The sequence below is a fragment of the Panthera pardus genome, unplaced genomic scaffold (genome assembly GCF_024362965.1).
Source record: "Panthera pardus isolate Hobbes unplaced genomic scaffold, ASM2436296v1 HiC_scaffold_4, whole genome shotgun sequence".
Taxonomy (NCBI): domain Eukaryota; kingdom Metazoa; phylum Chordata; class Mammalia; order Carnivora; family Felidae; genus Panthera; species Panthera pardus.
Genome location: NW_026526969.1, coordinates 18,854,815 through 18,871,695, shown reverse-complemented (window position 1 = coordinate 18,871,695; position 16,881 = coordinate 18,854,815). Strand labels below are relative to the sequence as shown.

The 16,881-nt window shown below is 58.5% G+C and overlaps 1 protein-coding gene across 2 annotated transcripts; it reads left to right on the top strand.

The window, feature by feature from the left end:
• The first annotated feature begins 6,490 nt into the window (after positions 1-6,490).
• On the top strand, positions 6,491-13,989 carry PRSS27 (serine protease 27). 2 transcript variants are annotated; one of them, XM_019468260.2, is made up of 6 exons: positions 6,491-7,408; positions 10,656-10,682; positions 11,390-11,552; positions 12,453-12,724; positions 12,919-13,088; positions 13,584-13,989. In XM_019468260.2, the coding sequence occupies exons 1-6, from the start codon at positions 7,360-7,362 to the stop codon at positions 13,875-13,877; spliced, it is 975 nt and encodes a 324-aa protein (XP_019323805.1). In that variant the 5' UTR covers positions 6,491-7,359; the 3' UTR covers positions 13,878-13,989. The 2 variants fall into 2 exon arrangements, with proteins under 2 accessions (XP_019323805.1, XP_053749803.1); XM_053893828.1 differs by lacking the exons at positions 6,491-7,408; positions 10,656-10,682 and having other exon boundaries at positions 11,290-11,552.
• The last annotated feature ends 2,892 nt before the right edge of the window (positions 13,990-16,881 follow it).

Here is a 16,881-nt window from a genome sequence, read left to right as displayed (position 1 = left end):
TGTTTGGAGAAGGGAGGTGGGAAATTATGTGCTACACGGGGCTCTCCGTTTCCCTAAGGTCAGCTTGCCTAATCCTGACCCTGACTGTGACTCTCCCCTTTCTCTAATTGTCCTAACAGCCTCCGCGGTCCGCGTGCAAGGCCTTGAATGCCAACAATCGAGCCTCCGTGGTGAACGTCAGCCAGGAAAGGATTTTGAATTGGGGTGACATAATCCAAATTTTGCTTTCAGATGAAAATCAGGCCCGTACGGAGGACAACTTGAGGACAGGAATGAACAGAAACCAGGAGACCAGCCTGTTCACTCAGGACTTTGTTCAGCACCCACGGTGTCCGACCTGAAGAGGGATGGGGTAGCAGATGCGCGTGAGCCACAACGCATGGCCCCAGGGAGTTCAATCTAATGGGGCGAGAGATAGTAAACAGACAATTACTGTGAGTGTGATAAGTGCTTTGAAAAGGGCAGGTCCAAGGGCCAAAGGGTGAGTCATTCTTTCTGGAGGGGGCGAGGCAGCTGTAACCCAGCCAGGACTAGTGGGGCTCGTAGGCAGAGGGAAGTTGTCAAAAGAAGGAAGAGGGTGGGGCTCCCGGGCTGACAAACCGCCCAGGCAAAGGCCCGCGTTGGTAGAGGGCCCGGGAGACCGGGCTAGAACAGAAAGCTAAGGAGGCGGCCGAGGGAGGTCGCTCGGAAGGCTGAACAGGAACGGTCAGCGGTGGGGTCAGGGCGTGTTCTGTATGATTCTCCGGTCACGAGCTCCGCGTCTGCGTGACGCTCAGCTTTTCATCTGTATCTCCACCTTCCTTCCGGGATGCAGCCAGAAAGGAAGACTGATTCCACTGTATGGCTGACGGTTCCTGACTCCACACCTGGTCCCCGCTGCTCTCATGCCCGAAACTCTCTTCAAACACACATAGGCTCTCTTTCTCTCTCTCTCTTACCCAGGGTTATTATCTAGCTGAATGTATGACTCAGAATCGTTCCCCCGAGATTCTTCTTTGTAAGCAAACTATAGGACAAATTCAAAACAATAAAACTGCCTTTGAATAGCTTTTACATTTATGTTTTTAATCTTTACGATATTTGCATAGTTTCCGTATTCCAAGGTTGTAAACACATTCTATATTTTCTTCCAATATGCTTATCGTTTAGGGTTTTAAAAACATTTTTATGAATGATAGTACAGAGATATGTCTGTACAAATATATTAGCTAACTTCTTCCAGTGATGTCTACTGAATAATCTTTTCATTCCCCACCGATTTGAAGTGACATTAGAATAAGCTACATTTGGGGCGCCTGGGTGGCGCAGTCGGTTAAGCGTCCGACTTCAGCCAGGTCACGATCTCACGGTCCGTGAGTTCGAGCCCCGCGTCAGGCTCTGGGCTGATGGCTCGGAGCCTGGAGCCTGTTTCCGATTCTGTGTCTCCCTCTCTCTCTGCCCCTCCCCCGTTCATGCTCTGTCTCTCTCTGTCCCAAAAATAAATAAATAAAAAAAATTAAAAAAAAAGAATAAGCTACATTTGTGTGTATCTGTTAGAATATACACAAATATATACAGAATGTGTCAGGAACACAGAAAGACTGTGTGATCTCACTTATCTGTGAAATCTGGAAAGGTCACATTCAGAGGAGCAGAGTGGTGGTTACTGGGGCTGGGGGCTGGGGCAAATGGGGAAGCATTGGCCAAAGGGTACAAACCTCCGGTTGTAAATGAATAAGTTCTAGGGATCTAATGCACAGCACGGTAAATATAGTTAATAATACTGTATTGTTATGCTTGAAATTTGCTAAGAGATTACACCCCAAAACGGTAACCAAGGGAGGTGATGGATGTGTTAATTAGCTTGATTTTCGTAATCATTTCACAATATATACGCATATGAAATCACATTGTACACCTTAGATACATACAATTTTTATTTGTCAAGCCATGTGATCCCTGCCCTCGCCCTGTCACCTGTCAGCACCTTCTCGGTTCACCCAGGTGTGCACGGTTTCCCTCATTAGAATTTCTCACCCCCGCCTAAAAAAAACCAACCTCTGAAAAGACCACCTTTGCCCATGAGACTTACGATGACCCTGGGTGACCTGCTGGATCCCTGTTCAGAATAAAGTTTCTGTGGCAATATTCAATCACCTGATATCAAACAGTGCAGAGGTCAGAAGGGTCTGAAAACAATCACAAGTGTTGTGAGAAACAGCGGAACGTATTTTGCGTTCAATTTTGTAATCAGCCGAGGCCTAACCAGGAGAACAGATGTCAAGGATCAGAGCCGTCAACTTCTATCAAGTGGCTTCTCAGAACGAATGGGCTGTTTTAGCTCCCGTTTGGGTCAGAGTCAGAGAGAAATTCCAGGTACCCAAGTGTCACATAATTTTTAGCCAGGGTGAACATTCTCATACAAACCAGTGAAATCCAGAGTGTTGGGTATCTTCTAAGAATTTAACACTTAAGGCTCCTAACAAGGTATCGGTTACTGGGAGTTTGGGTTAACTGAGCCCCCCAGGTGCCCCTTTTTAAAATTAATTACTTTACTAATAGTTTTGGGGAGTACCTGGGGAGCTCAGTCCGTTGAGCGTCCAACTCTTGATTTGGGGTCCAGTCATGATTTCACGGTTCATGAGTTCAAGCCCTGTGTCAGGCTCTATGCTGACAGAGAGGTGCCTGCTTGGGATTCTCTCTTTCTCCCCCGGTCTCTCTGCCCTCCTCTGGCTCTCTCTCTCTCTTTCTCTCCCTCCCCCCCCAAATAAACATTAAAAAGATATTTATAGGGGCGCCTGGGTGGCGCAGTCGGTTAAGCGTCCGACTTCAGCCAGGTCACGATCTCGCAGTCCGTGAGTTCGAGCCCCGCGTCAGGCTCTGGGCTGATGGCTCGGAGCCTGGAGCCTGTTTCCGATTCTGTGTCTCCCTCTCTCTCTGCCCCTCCCCCGTTCATCCTCTGTCTCTCTCTGTCCCAAAAATAAATAAAAAACGTTGAAAAAAAAAATTAAAAAGATATTTATAATTTTGGCTTTAAATGCTCCTGCACTGTAGGGGCGCCTGGGTGGCTCAGTCAGTTAAGGGACCGACTTCGGCTCAGGTCACGATCTCACGTTCCCTGAGTTCGAGCCCCGCGTCGGGCTCTGGGCTGATGGCTCAGAGCCGGGGGCCTGCTTCCGGTTCTGTGTCTCCCTCTCTCTCTACCCCTCCCCCGTTCATGCTCTGTGTCTCTCTGTCTCAAAATAAATAAACATTAAAAAAATTTAAAAAAAAATAAAATAAATGCTCCTGCACTGTAAAGAAATTAAGAGGAAAAAACCCCAGCATTTTATATTTACCAACATAATTTCCATTTCCATGGCTCCTCACCACTTTCTGAAGATGTGTGATTTCATCTGGGGTCATTTATCCTTAGCCTGAAGCCCTCCTTTAGCCTCTCTTGTAGGCAAGCCTATTGGCAACACGTTCTCTTACTTGGTATTCCGCCGAAATTGTGTCTTTCCTCCCATTCTTGGAGAATACTTTCATCGGATACGGGTTCAGTGGAATTACGGCTTGACAGGCATCACCGCCATCACCGCCACCGTCATCATGATGACGCTCCCCTGTGAGGATGTTCCATTGTCTTCTGGCCTCCACTGTTCCTCAGGAGAAGTGGGCACACGGTAGAAGCTTGAATGTTCTTTGGCTTCCCAACTTGCCACAGACAAGAAACAGGTTGGCAGAGAAAACCATTCACCTACAGACGTGGACATTTCCGATGGAAAAGGACGACTGATTCAGAGACCGGAGCCCAAAGCTTGGAGGGTGGGGCTGAGAGTCATGATGAACCGCTTCCAGGGATGCTAGACAAGCCACGCTCCCTGCTCCCAGAGTCTGAGACAGGAGTAGCAGGTGCCCGGCTGGATTTCAGAACTGCTACAGACCAGCGACTGCTATGTGGGGTGACTGATGACAGGTGTCCTGTCCCTTCCTGTCGCCGTGTGTGTTGGGTGGGCAGGGTGAACTCTAGTCCCTAGTTCCTCAGGTCGAGAGCAACCATGCCCGTGCAGCCTCGACAGCAACTTGAATCTGATTTGGTTGACAAGATCCTGGAGTTCAAGTTTGGCTGATGTCGTCACCGGATGAGGCTTCGGAGGTAGAGGCACGCCTTGCCGTGTGCTTACAGCGTTTGCTTCCTTTCTTAACTTTCCCCCCTGAAGTGAATGGTTGCTTTCGTTGGTGGTGTTCACTTCTTTTGTGCCTACCCGCACCCCCCCAACTCCCCGCGAGGTTAACCCCACGAGGGACTAGGTCAGTTTCCTCTTCTCCTTTTCCGCTGCGTCCCTCCCTGAGACGCCCGTGGTCCTCCTCTCTGGGACATCCCTTTCAGCTGTCATCCTCGGAATTCTGTTTGCCTTTCTCCTGGTTTGTGCCCCCTGTCCTGGGTCCCCCGTCTTCCTCTTCCTCAGTTTCCATCTTGTTTTGCTGGGCCACGTCCTTCCAGTTTCGGCAGACTGAGAAGCCCGCGAGGCGGTAAAGCGACGACGTCGGCATTCCTGTCGCTTGTGTCAGGACTTGGGGCACAGCTGTCACTGTGACGTCTCCCTTCACTGCTCTTCTGCGTTTCAGGTCTGTGTCCACGGCCCGCGTGTCCTTACTTCCTGGTGCGTTCCTTCTACAGTCAGAGAACATCTTTCCTCCAGGGGCTGCCCAAGAACAGTGCATGGGGGCTGAATTTTCTGAGACATCCTGGGTCTGAAAATGTCTTTTTTTGACCCTCACGCTTACTGACAGTGTGGTGGCCTCTGCTTCTTACCGACCCGCATCTTTCTCTCTCGTTCCTTTCTGTTAACAAACTCTGTCCTGTGGCCACATGGCGGCCATGTGACCAGCCTGGGGACTGGAGGGCGGAGTGGGCCCTCTAGAGCGAAGCAGAGCATCCTAGGGGTGAGAAGAGAGGGCGTCGGCACTCAGCCCCCCTCCCAGAGCATCGCAGAAAGTTCCCATGAACTGGGTCCCACCAACCAGGACCAAAGGTCCCATGAACCAACATCCTCTGTGTCCCATGGATCTAAGCTGGCTTCCCGTCTCCTGTTTTGGAAAGAAATCCACACGACTACAGATATGCTCCCAGCCAGTCACTGCTGAACTTCCTGCCACCTTTTCTTTTGGATGTTGTTGCTATTGTCTCAAAACTTAAATTTTTTTCCTTTTTTTTTTTTTTTTAGTTTCTTTATCGTGAGAGAGACAGAGAGCGCGAGTGGCGGAGGGGCAGGGAGAGAACGCCAAGCACTGTGGTCAGTGTGCAGAGCCCGACTTGGGGCTGGGACTCACAAACCAGTGAGAGCGTGACCTGAGCCAAAATCAAGAGTCTGTCACTTAACTCACTGAGCCACACAGGCGCCCCAAAACTTAAAATGTTTTCATCATTATTATACTTTCTACAAATCTCTATGCCTGCCCTTTTATTATTTTTTATTACAGTTTTTTAACGTTTATTTATTTTTGAAAGACAGAAACAGAGTGTGAGTGGGGGAGGGGCAGACGGAGAGGGAGCCACGGAATCCGAAGCAGGCTCCAGGCTCCGAGCTGTCAGCCCAGGGCCCGACGCGGGGCTCGAACCCCCGCACCGTGAGATCGTGACCCGATCTCACGACTTGACCGCTTTTTCTGTTGAGACACTGAGGCTGTTCTTCTTGGAATAGCCTGCCGGCAGTGAAGTCATCGAATCGAAGGGAACAACTATTTTGAAAAGCCGAAACCGCAGACCGACACCCCGACTCACAAACGAGCTGCGCCCACCCGCGGCCCACTTCCGCACAGCCCTGACCAACAGCATTCCTCCACCACCCGCCAAGTCGGCCGTGGCTTTGATTTGCATTTACCTGACGAACGAGCCCGGACCTTTCTCAGTAAAGCCTATTAGTCAAATCGGTCTCCGTTTGGAAACACTTTCCACCGCTTACGATTAGGCATTTTTGCCTTTACATCATGCCTCGTCGTCTCCTCCGCACCGAGCTGTGTGTGTTTCGTTTGCCTCGATGTCCCCCACAGCTGGAACGGTGTCGGGCACCGCGTGCGCTCAGAAAATACTTGCGCAACGAATGAACGAATTGGGGGTGACGCCCCCTCCCACCCCCCCGGCCCCCCAAGGGCGGCGGGGGTACTGAAGCGGAGAACTCGCGGCGGGGCCCCGCGCCGCAGCCCGCGGCCACCAGGGGGCAGGCCCGCGCCAACCGGCAGCGCCCGGCGGGCGGGGCCGGGGACCGGGGTGCGGGAGCCAGGGGCGCGGGGGCGCCGGGGTGCCGTACACCCAGCGCGCCCCCAGCCGGCGAGCCCGGCCCCCGCTCGCTCCCAGTCCACGCACGTGCCCGCTGCGCAGGCGGGGAAACGGAGGCAGGGCTCCACCTGCCGCCCGGCGTCACCGCCCCCCCCCCCCCCCCCGCCGCCTTCCCCCGTCCTCCGGCGGAGCCTGGTCGGGGGTGCTGACCCCGTGGCACGGGCCGGGAGTGGCAGCCCCAGCCCCGACTCCGGCTCTGACGTCAGCCCCGTGCCCCAAATAACTTCCCCCGGAGCCGCTTCCGCCGCTGCCGCACGTCCCGGAGCCCGGCCCGCCGCGCCCAGGGCAGGGGCGCCCGCAGACGCTCTTCCCCGCCAGGCCTTCCCAGAAGCCGCTTCCGCCCCGCCCGCCCTGGCCCGAGGGTGCCAGGAAGACCCCCGCCCACCGCCCGCACGGCAGGAGGGTGCAGCCCCGGAGAGGGGACGGGGGTCGGGGCCACTCTGGGGCGCGTCTCGCCCCGGGAAAGCACCCGTGAGCGCTGGCTGGGGTCAGCTAGGGAGGGATACTTCTCCCACGTCCCGATTCCCCACCCGCTTTGTTCCACACGCGCGGTGACCTGGACTTTTCCGCGTCCCCTTCCCTGTAAGCGTAAGCCACAGGCCTGGACTGTTTCGTTCACTGAGGCCCTGATACGAAGTAGGTGCTCAACAAATCAATGGCTGAACAAATGAATGAATGAATCAGGGAAGGTCTGGAAGGCAGACTGTTGTCAGCTTATGCGGGGCCCATGGTCAGGGGGGGTGTTATGGTTGGAATCCCAGGCCACAAGCAACCAAATGGGGCAGACACACCCTGGCCCCAAGACCCTAAGGTATTCTAGGGTGAGGGGTCTGGTCCCTTGTGGTTCAGGGGCCGGTCTGGAGGAGATTGCGTTCTGGGGCACCTCCTTCCGGAGAGGAGCTGGATGGGCCGGGCCGACAGGTCAGGCGGCATAGCCAAGCTGACACTCACCTCCAGCATAAAACCCCACTTCATGGAGCCCCGCACCTTGAGCTCGTGCTCACGGACCTCCCATCGCCACTGCCCCCTGCACCTGGTGCCCCAGCCAGGCTGAGAGGATGAGGCGGCTGCCAGCCGTGGCCCTGCTCCTGCTGCCGCTGTGGTTTGGTGAGTACTGGATGGTGCAGGAAGTCGTCCCCCCTCCTGCCCGGAGGGGCCCCCTCTGATCTGCCTGGAGCTCCAGCCAAGTCGCCTACTCCAGGGTCAGACCTGGGGCTGCAGCACAAGCCTCCCCTTCCTGCCCCAGCCGGGGTCCTGGGTCCAGATGTCCCACCGCGGGGAGGGGAGCGGGGAAGGCAGGAGAGGGGTGTGGGCACGGGTCCCAGAGGACCCTGAGGCCGAAACGTGGGAGGGGCTCTCCTCCCCCTGCCCCCACCTTGTCTCTGGTGCTTGTGGGCCAAGCTCTCGGTTTCCTGCTTCTGCTTCTTCTATTCTCAGCCTCTTTCCAGCCCCCAGAGAAAGACATGGGGCTGCCTGTGTGCAGCCTCTGAACTCCAGGCCACTGGGCTCCAAAGCCTCAGGTCACCATCTACTGGGCCAGGGCGGGGAAGGGTGGCCGAGCTGCCGCCTGAGCCTGGGAGCCCCAGGAGGCTGGTGGGGGCTCACTGGGGAGTGGGGGGCTAGGGGTGCAGGCTCTTGCTCTCACCAGACAGGGAGAGTATGGGGAGGAACAAACATCCCTTTCCCCTCTCCCAATCCTCGGTCAGGGTCAGCAGGTGCCAGCAGGGGCCCCCGCCTGCCAGGCCCCTTCCCACAGGGCGGGCTGCTCCCTGCCAGGGAAACCTTCCCGCATTCCTGGGCTAGCCCGGCCGGCCCCGTGCCACCTCACTTCCCTGTCCTGAATTCACCTCCCAGGGCCGGGCCAGGTCATCCCAGGTGCAACTCAGCTGGGGCTCCAGGCTTCCTACCAGGGGTCAGAGGACACCGGGGTGGCACTTCAGTGGGGAGGTCCCAGTCTCTCCAGGCTCCAGGGGGCTTCCCCACCCCTCACTGCGTGGCTGCCGCCTCCTGACTTCCTGGTACAAGGGTAACAATGTTCTTGGAGGGAGCCCGTCTTCAGTAAGGGTGTAATGCTCTGATTGCTCCTAATGGGTTGAGTAATCACGGTCATTGCCAAAGTGGAAACAGCAGCCTGCATCTGGCTCACAAACAGTTGTGACCAGGAGTTGTGGACTCTTTCAACGCCGGCCTCACCCCCGCCTCCTAGAACCTTCGGTCTCTCGCATCCTTACCAGCTGAGCCCCAACCAGCTACAGGGGCCTGGGGACCCTGGGCCCACACGAGGGGCCTGACATCTGGTGGCGCATCCAGCCCCAGACAGGGCGCCCACCCCGCAGAGCCCGGGCCTTCACAGTACCCCTTCCTGGTCAGCCCTGCCCCCACAGCTGTTCTGTCTCTCTATACATTCCCTGAGCTCAGGCCCCCTGGATGGGGGCTCTGCCTGGACTGAGCTCCTGAGCCTATAGGTTAAGATGAGACTATGACACTACCTCTGGAGCAAGGTGGGCAGAGCTCTGTGTGACCCGGCAGGAGGACGGAGAGCTCAGGAGAGGGAGCCAGGCTTCCTAGACAGACAATGCAAGTGAGGAGGGCTGCCCGGAGGAAGCGGCATTTCACTTAAGCCTCGATCTGGATTAGGACCTGTAGGATTCGGACTTGTAACTACCGGGAGGATAGGGCCTCCAGGCAGAGGGGTGTGGGTAGCAATCACTCAGAGGTCAGAAGCTTCAGCCTGTATGAGAAGCGGTTGCATTAAGCTGGGTTGAGGAAGCCTGCAACAGCACAAGAGGGGGTCCGCCGGGGCACAGGAGCGCGTACATGATCCTGGGTGTGGACCATGGATCAATCTGCATGTATGGGAAGGGGGCTGACTGTGGGGGAGAACAAGAAGACACTGGAAAACTCCCCCAGGGAGGGAATGAGCCTGAAGGAACGTTGGCGCCCACGGGGACAGGGGTGAATCAGAGGATCCTGCCGTCGGGCCTTAGGAAGAGCAGTGGGTCAGGTGTTTACAGTCTAATTAAATTCTATTAATAATATAGGTGAGGGGCTGCAGGGAACAGCCTTCCCAGGGAATATTTGTACTTTAAAAGGGCACCTGTTAACACACATCGGTGAATGGAGGGTCCAGGGTCGACTTCCTGTTCCCATCACTGGGCAGGCACCACTCTTGCCTCCACACGCCTGCCTGTGCCTGGTCAGGCCACCACCTGACCACCACTCTCGCCGTCCACCTCCTCCTGCCCCAGGCCCAGTCCCCTCCTGGCCCCTGCCCCCCCGCCCCCCAGCCATACTTCATCCGCCAAGCCTCATTCCCCACAGTAGGGAGCGCCCCACTCAGACTGGAGTGGGGGTCCTTGTAAAAATCTCCAAGGTCACAACCATTTCCTGCCCCTGTAGCCCCTCCCCTCCATGGGATTGGCTACCTCTTCTGGTCAAAGGGTCAGTCTTAGCAACAACAGCTGCCACACGCTCTAGTCCCCCCCAAAAAAAACGATCCCGCGGGGAAAACGCTGAGGGCTGAAGTAGGAAGAAGCTGTCCTGAACCCCCCACCCCAGTTCTTGCCCCCAGTGAAGCAGATACTCTGGGGGCGCTGGGAGGCTGGCAGGTATTTCTGGCATGTTGCTGACATGGGGCTGGGGTCTCAAGTCTGGGGTGAGGTTCCTGCAAAGGCCAAGTAGTGGGCCCTGTGCCTGTGTCCAGAGCCATGGAAGGTGATGGATCCTGGGGAGATGGGTCCCCGGAAAGTTTCTACTCTGACCCCTCTGCCTGATCCTTCACCGGGGTGGGGGAGCATGGCCCAGCCGCGTGCCTTAGGCTCCAACTGCACAACAGGAGGTGTTGGGTTCTTGGGGGTCTAGAATCTTGGGGGAACTGACCTGTGATGCTACTGGCTGGCTTCCCTCTAGTCCCCTGGAACCACAGACACCTGTGTGGCCGGGGGCCGGCTGGCTCACGTTGCAGCACTCCGTGGGTGTGAAGGTCACACGGCTCCAGCCTGCTCTGGGGGAAACTTCCAGACAGGGATAGGTGTAGGGTGTGGAGAGACAGACCCCAAGGAGCGGAAAAGAAGCCATGCTAGCCCCAGGCAGCAGAGCCAAGCCATGATGGGGGTCCCCTCACTGGCATCTCTCCCAGTCGGCTCCTGGGTGGCAAGGAGTGTGTCTGCCCTTGCAGATACGCTTTGGGCTTGTAAACATGGCAGGGCCCCTGACCTTTCTTGCCAGCTCCCCTGTGGACTGTCCTTCTGTGTCCTCAGGAGGCTGGGTGTGGAACAGAGGAGGTGGGCAGGGGAGAAGCAGACCTTGGCTTTGACAAAGATGGCTGATCACCCCCTTTTTTTCTCACCTCCAGGGACTCAGGGGGCCGAGGCGTCAAGCGGTAAGCATCCTAGGTCCCTGGATGGGGGGACAGGAGGGGGGGCTTTCCTGAGAGCTGCCAAGACTGGCCAGAGACTCACCCCCCCCCCGGACACCCCCCCCCCCCGAGAACGAGACCCAGAACCAGCGGGTGGGGCCTGGGGAATCCCAAAGTAAGGGAAAGCTGTAGCTCAGCAGAATTAGAGCCAAGACAGGAGTGGAGCAGGAGGGTCTGACCTGCAGATGTCACAGGGGCCCGCGGAGGCATGCATGGCGCACAGAAAAGGAGGTCAGGGGAAAGTGAGAGCAGAGAACCCAAGGACACAGTCCGAAGACCATTCTGCTATAGCAATAGCAGAGCCCCCAGGGTCACCTCCCTGTGTGGGGCCCTTCCAACACCTACTGTCCTCCCGGGAGCCCCTGTTTACCAGGCCCTGGGGTAAGACCCTTCCATGTGTTATCTGAACCCTCTCCACATCTCATGACCAGAGAGGGAGGTCTGATGTCACTGTTTCAGAGGTGAAGGGCAGGGGAACTTTCCCACAGCTGGGAGGGGTCTGCCTGTGTCAGAGGCTGACCGGGCACCCACGCCCCGAGGTCTCAGAGTGGGTCAAGGGCAAAGAGAGCTCTGGATTGGGCAGAAGATGAAAGACAGAGTGTGGGGTGGGGGTTGGGAACCAGAGGCGATGAAAGGGTCCCCAGCGAGCACTGCCCGGCCTTGTCCCCTAGTCTGCGGGCGTCCGAGGATGCTGAACCGGATGGTGGGTGGCCAGGACGCCCTGGAGGGCGAGTGGCCCTGGCAGGTCAGCATCCAGCGCAACGGAAGCCACTTCTGCGGGGGCAGCCTCATCACAGAGCGCTGGGTCCTCACCGCGGCGCACTGCTTTTCCAAGTGAGTCAGCCAGCCCCCACGCTCCCCGGCGCCTCGGGGCTCCAGCACCTCGGACAGCGCCGATGGTCTGCCCTCCCAGCGCGCGCCCGCGGCCCTGCCGGGAGGGGTCCACCCCCCACCCCTGGTGTCGCTAGCGAGGCGCTTTGCTAGGCCTGGGGCCCCGTCCCTGCAATGCTGGCAGGCTCATCCCACGTCCTGGCCCTCCTCCCTGTCCCCCTCCCACACCTCCAATCCAGGACACTCCCCTACCGACTGGGATTCCGGTTACAGATGAGTCCGCGGGCTGGAACAGAATGTCCCTTCCTCCTCCTCAGCCTAAGGTCACCCATACCACCCTACTATGAGCCACCTGGTCCCAGACCTTCAGGGTTTCCTGAGCATCTTGGCTCTTGCCTCACCGCAGGGCTGAAATTCTTTTACAGCCTTGCATCTTTCAGAAACGTAGGCTCAGAGCGAGTAGGTCGCTGGCCCAAGGCTCACAGGCACCGCCAGGCCCAGCCCCCAGATGTACCCTGTGGGTGACATCTCTTTCAACCCTTTCAGGTAGGGACTGTTACTGGCCCCATTTTACAGATGAGGAAACTGAGTCACAGAGAACTTGCTAGGTTCCTTGCCCAAGGTCATCTGGCTGGCCAAGGGCGGAGCTGGGAATTAAAGTCAGGAATTAGCTGCTTCAGCTTCTACACCCTTAACCCCTCACCTCCCTACACGTCCCCATGGAGATGACGTTTTTGAAGACCGTGTGCACAGTGGTCAGGCACTGGGGTGGGCCAGGAGGGAGGGACCTGCTAGAGGAGAAACAACCCCAGCCCCTCCCTATTTTGATTCTCTATTAAACCTCCCCTCTCTTTTAAGCCCTAGAGGGGCGGTCTCACACCAGCTCTCTTTCTTTCCCATCAGCACCTCTGAGACATCCCTGTACCGGGTCCTGCTTGGGGTGCGGCAACTGGTGAAGCCAGGGCCCCACGCCGTGTACGCCCGGGTGAAGCGGGTAGAGAGTAACCCCCTGTACCAGGGCATGGCCTCCAGTGCTGACGTGGCCCTGGTGGAGCTGGAAGCACCTGTGACCTTCTCCAATTATATCCTCCCCGTGTGCATGCCTGACCCCTCGGTCGTCTTTGAGGCGGGCATGAACTGCTGGGTCACTGGTTGGGGCAGCCCCAGTGAGGAAGGTAAGGGGGCAGAGCCGGGAGAGAATGGGGGACATTCTGTTGATACTGGCACACGTGGATCTCTCCTCAAACGGGCGGAGGGGGTAAGGGAAAGCCATGGGGAGCGGGGAGACGGGGGACAGAAAGAGCCGAGGGCCATGGGGTCCTGGGTAAGACTGTGCACTGAACTGCAGGCTGATTCCCCCCCTCCCCAGACCGCCTGCCCAACCCACGGGTCCTGCAGAAACTCACTGTGCCCATCATCGACACACCCACGTGCAACTTGCTCTATAGCAAAGATGCCGAGTCGGGCTTCCAGCCCAAAACCATCAAGGACGACATGTTGTGTGCTGGCTTTGCCGAGGGCAAGAAGGACGCCTGCAAGGTAGGGGCTGCGGTGGGCCCTGCCAGGGCTGAGCCCTGCTCCCTAGGCCCACGTCCAGCTGGGAGCCGGCCTGGCTGGGAGGAGGAGGCCCCCAGTAGGTGGGGCCACGGCCCAGACCAGAGCTTGGCATCCCTGCAGTGAGGTCCTGCAGAGGGGGGGGGGGGGGTCCTCCCCTCCTGCATCCCAGCAGTAGGGTCCTACTCCCGGACCCCACCCAGCACAGTCGGCATACTGGTCTGCAGTGGGGCCCAGGAACCTGCACTTTCAACAAGCCCCTCCAAGGTTAAATCAGGGCAGTCTGGGGGTGCTAGAGAAATGGGCACCTCAGGCTATAAAGGGAAGGACCGGCCGGCGGGTAGCAGCGGTGGGCGTGCTGGGCAGGGACACTCCTACAGGAGCTGAGGAGAGGGACGAAGGGAGGAGTGTGTGTGCACCTGCAGAGGCAGGCTCTGGGGGCCACTGTAGGCTCTGACAAGGCCCCTGCTTCCCTCACAGGGCGACTCGGGCGGCCCGCTCGTGTGCCTGGTGGCTCAGTCATGGCTGCAGGCTGGGGTGATCAGTTGGGGCGAGGGCTGCGCCCGCCGGAACCGCCCAGGTGTCTACATCCGGGTCACCTCCCACTACGACTGGATCCATCGGATCATTCCAGAATTACAGTTCCAACAGGCTAGGTCGGGTGGCCAGAAGCGGGGGCCCCGGAACCAGCAGCCCCTCGCTCCGAACTCTGCGCCCTGTCTGGCAGCCCATGTGGCCCTCTTGGTCCTTGTGGCCCTGCTCACCCTCCTCTGAGCCCTGGGGCCCATGGTGTACATTTGTAAATAGCGCTCCCGTTCTTTCCTGTCAAATATCCGGTTATTTTTTATTTATGTTCATCCTCCAATAAAAACAAAACCCAACCTCAGTGCCGGCTGCCCTTTGGTCCCTCAGGGGAGGGAGATGGGTTGAGGCACACTGGACACCTGTCCCTGGACCCCCTCACAGGCAGCTCCCCTGCTCCCACCACTGCCTCAGCGTCTTTACCAACATGGTCCTCGCCATGAGAATCATAGAGGGGCGCCCCTGGGGGCAGCAACAGATACCAGCAGGAAAAATGGGGCCCAGTGGAGGGTCCTAAAGGAGGTAGGCTATGTGGGCCTTGGGAGATCACGGCCCCCCCACTGCCTGTCTGAATCACCCCAAGTCCACACACTGCAAGGGCAGTCAGAGCTGTGCCAGGTATCACACAGGAGGCCTGGCCACTCCAGGACAGGGACATCAGCAGGACAGGCCCTCCTGCCCAAGCCCAGGCCCGTCCCCACTTCCTTCCTCCTACAGGACCCAGGGTTCAGGCCACACTAGCTGGGGTCGTCAGTGCTTTTGTGCACGACCCCCGGGAGCTCAGAAGTGAGCCAGAACCCCTCACCAGCCCCCAGGACTCTGCAGCCCACCCCTCCTTCCTGGCTGCCCTCTTGTGGCCTATCACCACCAGGAATCCAGCACAAAAGGTCTCCAGAGCTTGGGTCCCCAGCCGGCTCCGGCCCTGCTCAGGCCCGCCCCAGGCTGCCCTGGGGAGAGAGCCTCAAGTTAGCAGCCCGGCCCAGGTGCGTCCACAGCAGGACCCCCTGGTAGCCAGATGGTCGGCTCCCTCACGTGGGCCGATTCCTGAAAGGTACCTGCACTTGCCTGTGAGCTCGGCGGCCATCGGCTGAACGGGACTCCTAGGAAGGCAGGGCCAGGTGTCCTGCTGCCCTACGCACACACGTGCACACTCATGCAGATGTGCACACAACCCCGTGCAGACATACCAGTGTGCACACCCAAGCACGTGCATGCACACACGCTTGCTGGCGCACACACTGGGACGGCTTGCCTGGGCCTGGTGCCAGGAAGAAAGCAGACCTGGATATTTATGGAATGAATCAATAACCACTTAGCAAGCACCTGCTGGGGACCGGCCCTGGGGACAGAGTGGGAACAAACACCAATCCCCCTCTGTGCTCCACTTTGTCTGGGCGCGTCCCTGCCGAGCAGCAGGAAGGATGAGGAGAGGCTCCGGCAGGGCTCGCACAGCCCCCACCTCCCTGCTGGCTGCTCAGTGGCCCTCTAGGGACCAGGGCATTTGCGAGCTCCTTCTCCAGAGCAGATGGGCTACACATCCCTCGGGGAGGAGCAGCAGGTGCACTGAGGTCCCAGCAGGGTTGGGGCGACAGGAACTAGGCTGTAGGTGTCCTGAGGGCGGCCCTAGGGACAAGGTCTGGGTCGTCCTGGCTGGGGGCAGGGGCTGGCCTGCGTCCTGCAGCCTGGGAGAGAGGCCTGGGTGAACCCACCACCCCACTCTGGGGGTGGAAGCCTCACGCCCCGTGCGGAGTGGAGGTGGGGATGCTGCTTCAAAGTTAACTGGCCTCTGGAGGCCCCTGTGCTGTCTCTGTGCTGAGAGGCCGGGATGGAAGGGAGTGTGGAGACAGGCAAAGACCAGCTCCCTTCCAAGTAGGAAGGGCCACCTCACCTCTGCCTCCTCTAGCAAGCTGTTCCAGCTTTCTGGGGCCCAGGGACCCCTTCACTCTCCTGCCTCTGCGACAGGGCGGGGTCTGGTCAGGATCCTCTGGGGCTAACAGGGAGGAGGGGCACAGACGCCAGGATGGCCTAGCCACCCCTGTGACACCCCACCCAGTTGGGCTGGGAGGGCGAGCCTGGGGGTTCCTGGGTGGGACAGTGGCTAGCACGTGACCCTAGGGCACAGTCCCCACCCTCTGGACTCCCCACACTCCGGACCACCCAGCCCCAGGGGTAGACATTCGAAAGAGTGGAAGAGAAAACACTGGCGGAGATGAGGATTTAAAGGGAGAGCCGAGTTATTTGTGCAGGTCACATCCAGAGAACCTGCCTGTTGTCACGGACCATCTCCCATCCCGGGCGGGTGGGGGACAGCTCACACGCAACTCGTCACGTTGCCGCGAGTTGTGCCTCAGAGCCATCTGCCAGGGGGTGGACAGTGGCACCAGGGCCCCGGCAGGTGCAGGAAGAACACCTCAGAGAGCAGCTGGCACCAACACAGAACCTGTCCCCCTACCCAGGCTGGGGCCGTTGCCCGCAATGAAATACCCACCTTGAGGCAACACAGGGAGGAGGGGGGCAGCCAACCCTCAGCTGCAGTCCAGCATGGAGATCCACACCCCTGCGCGCATGATGACTGCCCTGGGGGAGCCCCAGGCCCTGGAGCATCTGTGCACGGGCAGGAGTCCACCCAGAGTTCAGGTGCTCAGAAGGCAGGGTAGGCGGGACGCATGGAGGAGAGGAAGGAAAAGGGGTGTATGTGCAAATCAAAGCCCCCAAAGCCAGAGATCGACTCTGCCCCTCTCACCCCACGGGCGGTGCATCCACACGCTGGTGCAGACGTGCGATTTGTCTCCAGAAGTGTGGCCGGGTGCGTGGTGGCGGGGCTGGAGCTGAGCTGTCTGCTCACAGCCACATGGGGGCCTTGGCACCCGGCAGGCCTGAGGGCACAGGCTCCCCAGGACCGACACACAGCTGCACCTCAGGCTCAGCCCTGTGCCTCAGTCAGGCCCGGTGACCAAAGGGCAGTGGGGGACTAGCCAGCCACTGCCTCCAGCTCTGGGGAGGATGGAAGATGCCAGAAAGACCTGCTGGGTGGGCGTAGGGGAGGGAGGCATGACAAGGCGATCAGGGGTGGTGCCTGCCCCTGTGCGGTGCCCCAGAAGGTTCTGGCTGGGGGCCCAGCAGCTGCATACTCCAGGCACCCACCTCCCTCTTCTGTCCGGCCCGCTGGCCTCCTGGAGCTACAGGGCTGGCTGCC

Bases quoted from the DNA above. Each gene is read 5' to 3' on its own strand.
- PRSS27 (XM_053893828.1), top strand. From the start codon at position 11,305: ATGAAAGACAGAGTGTGGGGTGGGGGTTGGGAACCAGAGGCGATGAAA. The intron at 11,553-12,452 runs GTGAGTCAGCCA...CTTTCCCATCAG, and splicing joins GCGGCGCACTGCTTTTCCAA to CACCTCTGAGACATCCCTGT. The intron at 13,089-13,583 runs GTAGGGGCTGCG...CTTCCCTCACAG, and splicing joins GCAAGAAGGACGCCTGCAAG to GGCGACTCGGGCGGCCCGCT.